The sequence below is a fragment of the Phocoena sinus genome, chromosome 1 (genome assembly GCF_008692025.1).
Source record: "Phocoena sinus isolate mPhoSin1 chromosome 1, mPhoSin1.pri, whole genome shotgun sequence".
NCBI classification, from domain to species: domain Eukaryota; kingdom Metazoa; phylum Chordata; class Mammalia; order Artiodactyla; family Phocoenidae; genus Phocoena; species Phocoena sinus.
The window spans coordinates 35,243,546-35,255,735 of NC_045763.1; the positions used below are offsets into that span (position 1 = coordinate 35,243,546).

Sequence of the window (12,190 nt, forward strand, 5' to 3'; positions counted from 1 at the left end):
GTAGCCCCGCCTCTCCCGCCAGTCGGCAAAGGAGGCTACCCAGGTGGGTGCGCGACTGCTGAGGGGGCCCTAGAGCACCGGTGTTACGGTCTGGGAGAGATGGAAGACCGCCCCGGCCCCAAATCTTCTACACCCGCGATGGACTGCAGTCCCTAGAGAAAAGGCGTCAAGGGACCGGAAGCTGTGCTTCCCGGAGCATTGTGGGCCCAGGCGGGGTTGGGCCGGGTCTTCCGGCGCCTGCTTGCACCTAGCAGTTTGGGAAATGGTGGCCCCCGGCACGTTGGTGCAAGCCCTGTGAGGGGCGGGAACCGGGGAGTGGGTTCTCGGGCATTTTCAGACCAGGGTGTGGAGCCCTGGGCTGGGGTGGGGCCGGGATGTTACCGGGCGCCGCCCCGCTTTGGGGCCTCGGGCGCCACTGCTTTGCATTCTTAAGCTCAGGCCTCTAGCGTGCCCCTTCCGCCCCAACCCCAGCCCTAGTCCGTTTCCTTCCATCCGGTAGGAACAGCAGCCAGGGTGCCACCATAGGATTTTAAGAGCCCCGAGTGCGCACCTGGCATCCTGGGCCCCTGACTCCTCTTTGCATTACCCCTCCCGGGGCCCCTGCGAAGCAAGAGCTAACTCCTTTCAACAGAAGCCTGCTGGGGCCATGTGATAAGGCCTCCTCCATCGCACCTGGTCCCAGCCCTTCATCGGGTAACCACCCTGCCCCCAGGCTCAGGCAAGGCACAGCCCTTCTCCGAGCCTCACTCCTGATTTGTGAGATGGGGATGGCTAACTCCTCAGATTCTCTGTACCGAATGATAATACACACAGGCGCTGCCAATTACGATGTACCCATGTACCCGTTTTCCCTTCTCACCCTCTCCGTACAACCCCGCTTCATAGCAAGCAGATTTTATAGTTTAACCTGTGTGCAGTTATGAAGGCTTCGACAGGCATATCCACCCCACCCTCCCGATTTTGTCAGCTGAGCCTCTAGGGACAAATATCCTTGGTGCTTTTATTTCAACTGTTTTCTGAGTGCCTGCTCTGTGCCAAGCACTGTATTTAGTACTGAAGACCCAGATGAACCAAATTGACTTCTTTCCATGAAATTGAGACTAGTGGGGGAAATAGGAACTTGTGATAAAGGTGGTGATAAAAGACATGTGATAAAGATACAGTGCCACAAGAAAGGAACAAATGAAGTGCTCTTGAAATTCAGGGATTGGGAGAAGGGGGTTAGAAGTCTTTAGAGGGTGTGCAGTAGCCTGTAAGCTGGATCAGAGGGGGCATTCTGAATTAAATAGATGGGAGAAGGCAGCCTGACAGCTCACTCTGCCCATGCAGTGAACATGGTTCATTTTGCTTTGGAGGGGCTGGGGGTTTGGGGTGAGGAGTGGGGTATAGGGTGGGGGGGGGGTGCAGTATAATTTTTTTTTTTTTTGGCCACGCGGCTTGTGGGATCTTAGTTCCCTGACCAGGGACTGAACCTGGGCCACCACAGTGAAAGCGCCGAATCCTAACCACTGGACCACCAGGCAATTCCTGCAGTATAATTGTTAAAAGCAGGGGTTTTAGCATATTTGCTGTGAGACTTCAGGCACATTAACCTCTCTGAGCCTGTCAAATGTACAGAGATAGTACCTACCTCACATTCAAGATAATGCATATTATCTTGATGCCTGAGCATCAAGGTCAGCACATAGCTGTCATTTTTTTGAATACCAGCTGTCATATGTGAAGGAAAATGGGAATGCCTCGAATGCCAAGATTTTTAGATTTTTCTCTGGGTAACAGAGATCAAACAGATTTTTAAGCAGTAGAGGGTGTTGATCAAAGGTGCTTGGAAGTGACTGAATCTCGGAGTCAAAAAGTCTGAAGCCGCTCTAATAGTTGCTTCTTTCCCATTCCCATCCAGATCTGTCTATCCTCAACCCATATGCATTTCAGAACGATGTTTCTAAAAACCAGCCATTTATATCTGCTTAGGTAAGTTACAGAGTGAGGTGGTGTATTTACAAGTTGGTTTTTCCAGATATACTATAACTTAGTGTCTGTATTTAATATTGACAACCAAAAAATATATATAAATATCTTCCAACTATACACAGCAGGGCAGGAGTGTTCACGTCTTCTTGAATAGTGAGTTCTCAGTTTCCCATGGCCCTCCTCTCTTGGTGACCGTCTGGCCCTCAGTGCAAAGGAGACTAGCACCTGGCAGCCCAGTCTGGCCCTTCCCCTCTCCTCCCTGTACTCCAGTGCTCCCAACTGGTCTCAGGCAAGGGAAGATTAATTTGAGTGGTTGGGTAGGAAGAGACAGGAATGGGCGAATCCTAATGGAGCCTGATCCTGGAGCCTGATCCCTAGGTGGGGAGACCCAGGCCCACAGAAGGAGTGGCCAGAGCCACCTCTTGGGGTAGAAGACTCATGGTTCGTAGTTCGATTAGTGTGTCCTTGGGTCATAGGTCCGGCCCTACGGATTAGCTTGGCAAAGAAGGCAAGTGTCTAGGCAGGGCTTGGTCCCCACCCTCAGGCACTGAGCCATTCAGGGTGAAGCCAGGGATGTGGATAAAGGAGACTCTGGCTGATAAAAAAATAATAACAAAATCAGTAATAAAAAAATTATAAAACCCGTTGCTTGTCTGAATAGATCTGAGCAACAGTCTTTTGTTAAAATCCTGGAGCCATTAAAAGTCCTGAATATTCTTCTGGACATCACTACTGGCTGAAGGAAAGAGCCCCAGGCCCAGCTCTGCTGAGATCTTGTCAGTTTGAAAGTCTCATCCAGCTGCCTGTGCTCCGAGAGATCCTTGGGCTGCTGGGAGCAGACCGGGCTGGTGGTGTGGGGCACCTCACACTTGTGAATCAGCTCCCAGGGGGTGGAACAGCTCCTCGGGTGTCTTGTCACTTTGGCTCGCTCCCCCCTGCCGGAAGCCGGAAGCAATCTCATCGAAGGTCCTGCCTTTCGTCTCGGGAACTTTGAAGTAGGTGAAGATGAAGAACAGAACCAGGAGCACGGTGAAGATGATGAAGACATAGGGACCACACAGTTGCTGAAAGATACACAGAAACACTCGGTTGGAGACCTGACCCTACCTTGGGCCGTAGGACCTTGGCTAAGTCACTTTACCTCTGGGCCTTTGATCTGAAAAAGGGAACACCCACCGACAACCCAGGAGCATTGGGATGTTAGTATTAGACTCCGCGGCACCTGGCATGTGATAGGAGCAGTTTCCCACAGCAGAGCAGAACAGAAAATTCAAAGATAAGGAAAGAACCCTGTGTGACTTGGGCTTCTGAGCCTGCTTCCTCCCCAGCATGATTCCCGTAAGAACGGCAGGGACAGCATTTTGCACAGTACTATGGGGTCCTGCATGCAGGAGAGAAATGCTGAGTGTGGGCACTCTGGGAGTTCTCACCTCCACATACTGGAAGCACATGCCCACAATGAAATTTGAGGTCCAGTTGGAGAAGCCAGCGACAGCAATGGCAGCTGGACGAGGGCCCTGGCTGAAGAGTTCAGCCACAATGAACCATGGGATGGGGCCGGGGCCCACTTCGAAGAAGGCCACGAAGCCAAAGATGGCCACGATGCTCAGGTAGGACATCCAGGGCAGCTGCTCCTGTTGAGGACGAGAGACGGGAGGAAAGTTAGATCGGGCTGTGCTGGATCCTCAGGAGAAACAAACTGCAAAGGCAGCCCAGGGCAGGCCTAAGAGCTCTAGGCTGGAAAGCAGGAGGCCAGCGTTGATCCTGGATTTGCCGTGTGACTTAGGTACCCTGTGCCGGGTCTCGGATTCCTCATCTGAACAAAACAGTTTAAGTCCTGCATGGTCTGCCCTCCCAGAATGGTCATGTAGTTGCATGTGGAAGGCCCTAAGAAGAGGTCCCTGGGGTCCCCTGGCTCTGGCTGTGGAGCAGTCTGCTTACAGTAGGAGGATGTGGAAGAACATTCCTGGGGGTGGGTGTCAGAAGGCTTGTAAGGTGCCCTACTCAGGACTGGCACAGGGCAGGCATGTGGTTTTACGTATAATCATTCTCGAGGAAGCTGCAGCGGAAAAGTTATATGGGCTTTGTTCCAGATCCCAGATCCGCTGCTCACTGCCTACGGTATTGCCAGGCCTCTCGGCCATCACCGCGCTCTCTAAGCCTTGGTTCGGTTGTAAAATGAGTGCACTAGTGCTTTCCTTGCCCAGATGTTGGACAATCAAGTGCTGTGTGTGAAGTGCCTGGGACAGGATTATCACAGAGATTACAGTCACGGGCTTGGGGCCAGCAGACCTGAGGTTGATTCCTGGCTTCGTCCTTTATCTGCTACATTACTAACCTCACTGGGGGAGGTTTCCTCACCTGAGAAATGGGAATATTGACTGAACTACACCTGTGCGTCGTGAGGACTGAGTGAGATGAGGCATGTTTCCACGCCTCTGTGGTGAGGAGGGCATTACTTTCTAGGGCTGTTCTGAAGATGAAGATGCAGAGAAGACTTTGAAAAATTTAGTATCAGGCAAAGTAGCTCCTGGGGAGAGAGAACTTTTAAGTCTGGGGCTGGAGGTGCGGTGGTGAGAAAGCACCAAGCAGCGAGGAGCCATTTGAAGACAGGATGGGAGTGGGATGGAAGGAGCCAGCCTTAAGAGGCAGAAGGTCAGGCCCACGCCCAGGATTGTGAGGGGTGCAGAACCAGGGCGAGGGCAGCCCCCCCTGCCAGCACCTGGCCTCCAGTGCTGCTCGCCAGCCTGGGGCTGAGACAGGCACTTTGGGGTCTGATGCCCACGTGAGCTCCCCCCACCTGACGCCTCGCCCCCCGAGCAAGGCAACTCACCAGCAGCGCCAGCGCGATGGTCATGAGCACCGCACAGCCTGCCATACCGGCCAGGCCTATGAGGTGCAGGGTCCGCCGGCCAGCTCGTTCCACCACAAACAGCTGTGGGCAGAGAGGATGTCAGTGCAGCCTGCCTGGTGCCCGTCTGAACATACCCCTTCCTCCGGGAGGGTGGCTCCCAGTGCTGGGAAAGCCACGTGGCACTGCAGAGATGGACGCCTCCTCCCTGGGGCTCAGCTCGGGGACTACATAGGATCTGAGGGAATGAGAGCTGGCCCCCGAGAGCCAGACAGCTGAGCATTCTGGCTGTGGCCTTGGGTCAGCCATTGCACTTCCCTGAGCGTCAGTGTCATCAGCTGTTTGATAGAGTAATGAACTTGACAAGTTGTCCAAGATGAAATGAGAGAGCACTTAGGGAGCCCGTGATGCGTGCCTGGCTCACAGTAAAGGCTGCTGTTTGGTCATGAGGCCCTGAGGCCCCAAGCTGGACCCCAGCTGCCGACTGGCTTGTGGGCAATGATGCAAAAGACTCACCGACACGACAGTGAAGGCTGTGTTGACGATGCCGGAGCCGATGGTGGCATACACAGGCTGCTGCACCCCCGCCTTCTCGAAGATGCTTGTGGAGTAATAGAAAACCTACGAGACACAGAATTCGCGGAGCTCAGCCAGGTGCGGTGGCTCTTCCCCGGCCTCTGTCCCAGTGGAGTCAGGACACACGGTCAGTAAAGAATGAAGGGGACACTGCACCAGTGCCCTCATGGGTTCTGGTTCTAAAGGACAGCTGCTCCTCTGGCAGGGGCTCGTCTGTTGTTTTAAGTGTGGGACCTGTCCACAGCACACACTTGACCGCAGGGTTTGGTTGGGGCCACAGGAAAGGGTGGGTGAGGGCACTCACAGCATTGATGCCAGACAGCTGCTGGGACAGCTGCAGCACCACGGCAATGAGGATGGGCTGACGGTAGGCGGTCGAGCGGAACAGCTCCAGGATGGTGACCTTCTTCTCTCGCATCATCTGCCGGCTCTCCTCCTTCATCTCCTGCAGGTCGCGGGTCACATCCGAGGTCCCACGCAGCTTCTTCAGCACTGGGGGGGCCGGAGGGAAGGCGGGGGTGGCTCAGAGCAGGGAGGAGGCCGGGGCCGGGGGCGGGGAGGGGCAGGGCCCGCCGTACCGCTCTTGGCCCGGTTCTCCTCGTTGCGGTTGATGAGCAGGAAGCGGGGGCTCTCAGGGCAGAAGGGCAGCAGAATGCACTGCAGCAGGGCTGGGATGAAGATGACGCTCAGCAGCAGGGGCCACAGCTCCTGGTTGCCCATGATGGAGTCGAGGCCAAACACCTGGGGGAGGCAGGGCCAGAGCAGCAGCTGAGAACACCTTGCGCTGGGCCCACTCGCGGCCCCAATCCACCCAGGGGCCTTCTTCACCTGCTTTGTGGCAGCTGCTGCTTTAGAGAGAGGGCTCTAGTTCTCAGTCTAGTTCTGCCACTAACGTGAGGCTTAACTTCTCTGAACCTCAGTTTCCTCATCTGTGACAAGAGGGAAGTAGGACCTACATCACGGCATTATTGGGGGATAAGATGGCAGGGCTACAGACATGTCTGGCAGGGGGATGGGGGCTGCTACTTTGCCACAGGACGATTTAGGGGTGGGGCAGGGAGAGCCTCGAGAGAGGGGAGTGCATATATATATATATATATATATATATATATATATATATATATATATATATATATATACAGGCATCAAGGTGTGGAGGTGTGAGAGAGTCGGCACGTTGAGGAACCAGTGGGCTGCCCTGTGGTTGGATCCCCACAGTGAGAAGAAAGGATGCAAGGCTGAGTGGGCTGGGATGAGGAGGGTCGAGGCATCTGGACTTGCTCTCCCACCGGGGGGCCCCGGGAGAATGGTGAGCGGTGTTGTTCTCGGGACCTGTGCCTAGGATGTGTCTACGAGGCTGCCCTTTGCAGGGCTGTGGAAGGCCAGGTGAGGAGTTGAATCTGGACACACACCTGAGGCACTGGAGCCATGGGTGGGGGCTTACCTGGGCGATGAGGATGCCGACGACGATGCCCAGCTGGTGCAGGGTACCCAGGGCCCCGCGAAGGTCTGTGGGGGACACCTCCCCCACGTACATTGGCACAAAGCCAGTGGTCAGGCCGCAGTATACACCAATGACGAAGCGACCCAGGATCAGCATCTCAAAGGACTTGGCCAGTTTTGAGAAGCCCATGAGCACAGCGGACACAAAGGTCAGCAGGTTCATCATCAGCATTGAATTCCGCCTGGGGGGCAGGACGGGGAGGAGGTCACAGGTCAGGCAGGTCCCTGGACCCCCCGGAGGCCCCAGGGGCTGGGTCATAGGTAGACCCTAGGACAGCCAGGGAAGGCCCCCCACCTCCCACTCCCTGGGCAGGGCCAGGACCCCTTCTGCTCACCGGCCAAAACGGTTAACGAAAAGGCCCACAGAGAAGGAGCCAATCATGCCCCCCACGGAGAAGATGGCCACAGAGAGGGACCAGAGCGTGGTCAGTGTGGCAGGCAAGATGCGCTCCCCATAGCGGTGGATCCATGTCTGGTTGTAGAACTCCTCAATCACCTGCAGGAGCAGAAGCAGCCTGGTGGGCGAGGCCAGGACCCAGTCATCCTTCTCCCTTGCACTCCCCCGCCTCAAAGAGGACCATTTTATCACGGGTAGAGGGGGCCCAGGGACCCAGCACCAGGCCCAGCCCCAAACTCGCTGCTTTCTTACGCCGGGTGCCACCCCTTCTGTGGGCCTCAGCCACCCACACCACCGAGGGAGAGTGATGCCGGCTCTCATACCTCCCCCGGGGTGGTTTCCAGAGCCCTGTAGTTTCAGGAGCTCAACAGGACTTTCTGGGGATGATGGCAGGTTCAGGCATAGCAGAGAGAGTGCTTCTTCCCACATGCCCCTCCCCAATCCCCCTTGCTGGGGAGGAAACACAGCTGGACAGAGGCCCTTCGAGGAAGGGAAGGGCAGGCTGACTTTGCACTCAGGCCTGGTGTGAGCAACTTGCACACAAATGCTTGTGAGATCCACCCCCGGCTGGCCTGGGAGTTCCCCTCTGAAGGACCCATGGCCTTGTCACCTCTCTCAGGTGCCCAGTTGGGCGGTACAGGGAAAGCTACAGACAAGGAAGCAGTTCCAGGAACTGGAGACACCTGTCCTAGAACAGGCCTCCCGCTAGCCCTGCCCCCACCAAAGGGAGGGCCTGGCTGGCCCAGGCCCAGGAATGTGGCAGGCAGGCAGCCCTGGTTCTGCTTGCTCACACTCACCCCTCCTCTCAGGTGATGCAGATACATGCCCAGTGCCTCAGGACAAGCCAGACCCACCCAGCTACGTGCGCAGCCACAGGCCCACCGTACCCAGAAACAGCCTCCTGTGTACACACGCCATCACACACACGAACTCGCGGTCACGTAACCTGAATATTCCCGACTTCAGCCAGTCACAAACCTGCATGCCCCTCTTCCCCTCCCCACTTGCAGCTCAAACTCAACTCCACGCGAGCCCAACCCATCTGGCACCCCTCCCCACTGCAAGTTTGTGTGCACCGGGCAATATGCAGCCTCTCATACAGTACGATCTCCACTGCTCTTGGCCCTCCGTAACCCTCCCAAGCTCCAGGGGTCTAGCAGAAGAGGAGGCTGTGGGTAGCCGCAACTGCCAAGCCCACAGTCCCAGGAGTGCCCACTGAGTTACCTACTTGTCTGTCCCAGGGAAGTTGGACAGCTCAGGGGTGAGGAACCTGGACGCAACCAAGTTCAGACCCAGCTCTACCACTCATCTCCAGTGTGACCGAAGGCAAATGATTTTATCTCGAATGACATTAGCAATATCCACTTCCATAGTGTTGCGGGAAGTTAATGAAACACCCTTGGCAGTGCTCACACGGTGCTTGGTACCACCACTGAGCTGAGGGACCCCACCACGTCCTGGTACTGATCCAGGGGCAGTGCAGGCCACTGACAAAGGCTAACAGAGCCTGCGTCCCATAATTCAAAGTCAAGGCTCCTGCCAGGTATCAGTCCCACCTCCCAGCATCTCTACTTTTGCCCTATGCACCCTTTCCCCCAGTTCCACCGTTACTCCTCCTGGAGGGCCCTCCTGGAGGGCCCACCTGCCTTACCGGGCTGAAATCTTTTGAGACCCAGCTCAGGGGGTCCCAAGAGTCTGTCCTCCCTGAGGGCAGGGACCCCAGTGGATTCACCCCAGGGCCTCTCCCAGAGCTGGTGCAGGGGCGCCTAGCAAGTGGATGGAGGAGCAATGAAAGGGCCTTAGGCTTCCCTCCTAGCAGCCCTTGCTTCTGCCAGGGGCAGAGAAGGCAGATTTCAACAAAACAAACACAAAGTGCTTGTGTTCTTCAAGGGACAAAACCAACCCCAGAGGACTGGTTGGGAACAGTAATGCTCCACTTATCAGGCTCTGCAGAGAGCAAGCTGTCCTGGATAAGGGAACTGCCCAGATAGATGGCCCTCACCCCTTGGAGGGCCCATCATCTGGCTGGAAATCTTTCTCCCTCCCGTCCCTCACACTCTGCCGCCCAGAGCAACCAGACCTACAAGCAGGGCTCCGGGGCACTGATGTCCTTGGGGCTCTCTGCAGGGGCAAGGAGAGGTGTTTGCCCCGATGACACTTAATTTTTGCATGCTGTAGTTCTCAGGCTCACCCCCTGCCCCCTGTGTTTCAGACGCTTGTCTCATAGAGCTCTCCACATCTGGTTTTAAAATTTGTCAAGTCGGCTAATGGAACTTGCCTGAATTGTACGCAGAGCCAATACGTGTAGTATTTAGGCAGTAAGTGCTTACTACCTAAATGGGTTTAAGGGTGTGAGGTTGAGGTCTCTAACCTCTCCTTGGGATCTGGCTGGAGATGTTGAGGAACCATGTGTTAAGTGAGGTGTTACCAGAGCCTCCCCAGTTAAGTCTCCTGCATGTGGTAACAAGTCAGAGGGGCCAAACCCTGGCCATGGCTAGCTCCGTTATGGCTCCTGAGCCCCTTGCTGCTTAGACCACTTTATGGGGTTGAGGCACGGTGAGCAGCCAGCACCGTCCACCTTGGCCCCAGGCTCATCCTCTTCACCCCCCAGCAGCACTTCTTGGCCAAGCCGAGGTTGCCCACTGGGTTCCTGCCTCTTGATCTGGTGCTTGAGATTTGTGGGAAGAAGCCAAGTGTGGTTTTCCTTTCCTGCGGGCGGTGCATGGGCTGTCTGTCCTCTCCCCTCGGGTCCATGCCCTGTGTGGGGGGTGAAGCTGGCCCTTGGCCCAGGAAAGGCGGTGGGTCCCTGGAGAACAGGAGAACCCTGCGTGGGGAGAAGTTCTGGGGTCACCTCTTCCACCCAGCCGCTGCCTTGAGCATCATCCAGCAGTGGCTGGGTGCCCGTCATGGAAGAAGAGCCTCCTTACTGCTCTGCACCCTTAACAGGATCCCACAGGCCCGGTCTCGGCAGCGAGCTTCCTGGCGGCCTCCTCAGCCCCGGCTCATGTCTGAGGCGAGGCCTCACACGTGCTTCTTCTGGATGCTCTTTCCTCACGTTCTGGTTACAAGCCTGGGAGCTACCCTTGATCCTGCCACTGCCCCACATGCAGTCACTCACCAGGTCCTGTCCATAAAATCCTACCTGCTTATCGGTCCTCCTCTCCACTCACGCAGCACCTGCCCTAGGTCTCACCTGGATTCTGCTCCTGACTTCTCCCATCCACCGAAGCCAGAGTCCGATTCCCACCATTATTCCCTGACTTGGCAGTCGAGCCCTGGACATCAAGCAGACCAGGCTCAGCCCTCCGTTTGTCTCTGTTCCCTTCCCAGCCCATTCCCGACCCCTCTCCCTGCCAAGGGTCGGTGTGAGTGCACGCGTGCTGGGGAGAAAGGGCAGGTCCCGGTCAGCCATGGCATCAGGCTGTTGGAAGCTGAGGGGCTATTAGAGCTCTTTCTCTAAGCATCCCCTCATTGAACCTAGGGCGGAGGCTCACTTGGCGACACTGTAGGGGCCAGCATGGAGAAGCAGGATGGCCCTGGGCAGCTGCCATCCCTTGGACTGAATGGTTTCCAGTAAAGAGCTATTCCTCATCCCAGCAGTTCTCCTGGGGGTGAGGGTGGGGAGAGGCTTGTGTCATGTCTGTCATCCCCCCTCCCTTCCCTGCCTGGGTAACTGTGGCTGAAGGACCACACGTCTCTCTGTCTAGAGCAGAAGTTCTGACTTTCTCTGTGTCAGGGCAGCATCTGTAGTGAGGCTCTGGGTGTGAGGCGGAGCCCACTGCCTGGCACATGGAGAAAGCTGTTCCTTGTGTCACTGTTCTCTCAAGGAGAGAAGCCATCTCCTTGAGAGGAACATTAAGGACAGAGTTTTCCATTTTTTAATTACTGTAAGACAAAGCATTAACCTAGGAATTTATAGTACAAGAAAGAACCTGAAGGAACTAGAGGCTTGCCTTGGGGAGTAAAGCTCTATCTTCAGAACTTGCTGGCTGCCCAGGCCGAGGGACCCAGCAGGTCTGCAGAGCTCTATGAGACAAGCATCTGACTTCAGCTCAGGGGAAAGAAGAGCTTTCTAGGCTTCAGAGGATGAGATTACCCATGTTACAGTTAGTGAGTCCCCTGTCAGCAGGGAGCATACAAGTCAAAGTTTGGATCAGGGATTGATATAAACAATTTATGTAAAAGGCTAGATAGAAAATATTAGAGTCTGTTGATGACACATGGCCTCTGTTGCTTATTTTTCTTCCCTTCCCTCCCTCCCCGCCACCCCAACCTTTTAAACACGTAAAACCCATTCTTGGCTCATAGGCCATACAAAAACAGGCTGCTAGCTGGATTTGGTCCCCCTGCCAACCCGTGTTCTAGAATTCCAGACCACTGCCAAGAGAAGGGGTATATGTTTTGGAATTTCTGGCTGCTCTCCACATCTTCCCTGCAGAGGCCTGGTCTCCTAGATCAGCGGGCCCCAACCTTTTTGGCACCAGGGGCCGGTTTCATGGAAGAGGGTTTTTCCATGGACCGGGGGTGGCGGTGGGCGTGATTCAGGCAGTAACGGTGGGCGTGATTCAGGCAGTAACGGGAGCGGTGGGGAGCGGCTGACCGGCCCGCCCGCCGCTCACCTCCTGCTGTGAGGCCCCCCCCCCGTACTGGTCCCTGGCCCGGGGGTTGGGACCCCCTGTTCTGGATCATCCTGAGAGGGAATCAGCTGTCTCTCAACCCTTTCTTCTCTCTCTTAGATATACTGTGGGCATGAAGGGGTTAAACAGCCGCCCAAGCTTTGAGGTCCAGTCGGGAGGAAGAAAGGGCCAGCTTGTCCAGTTCAGCCCCTCAGCCTGGCTTTGACCCCTATTTCCTGTTCCCTACCTACCCCTCCCCCACAGCTGGGGCTGCCC

The 12,190-nt window shown here is 55.8% G+C and overlaps 1 protein-coding gene across 2 annotated transcripts in view; it reads right to left on the reverse strand.

Moving 5' to 3' along the window:
• Positions 1 to 1,939: 1,939 nt before the first annotated feature.
• The window catches only part of SLC2A1 (solute carrier family 2 member 1), a 28,403-nt gene continuing 18,152 nt past the window's right edge, over positions 1,940 to 12,190 (reverse strand). For both annotated transcript variants that reach the window (XM_032626140.1, XM_032626150.1), the window contains exons 3-10: positions 7,237 to 7,397; positions 6,843 to 7,083; positions 5,977 to 6,139; positions 5,703 to 5,890; positions 5,339 to 5,443; positions 4,805 to 4,906; positions 3,402 to 3,605; positions 1,940 to 3,035 (exon numbers count right to left, since the gene is read on the reverse strand). In XM_032626140.1, coding sequence (XP_032482031.1) covers positions 2,835 to 3,035; positions 3,402 to 3,605; positions 4,805 to 4,906; positions 5,339 to 5,443; positions 5,703 to 5,890; positions 5,977 to 6,139; positions 6,843 to 7,083; positions 7,237 to 7,397 — 1,365 coding nt within the window. In that variant the 3' untranslated portion in view covers positions 1,940 to 2,834. The remainder of the gene's footprint in view (positions 3,036 to 3,401; positions 3,606 to 4,804; positions 4,907 to 5,338; positions 5,444 to 5,702; positions 5,891 to 5,976; positions 6,140 to 6,842; positions 7,084 to 7,236; positions 7,398 to 12,190) is intronic.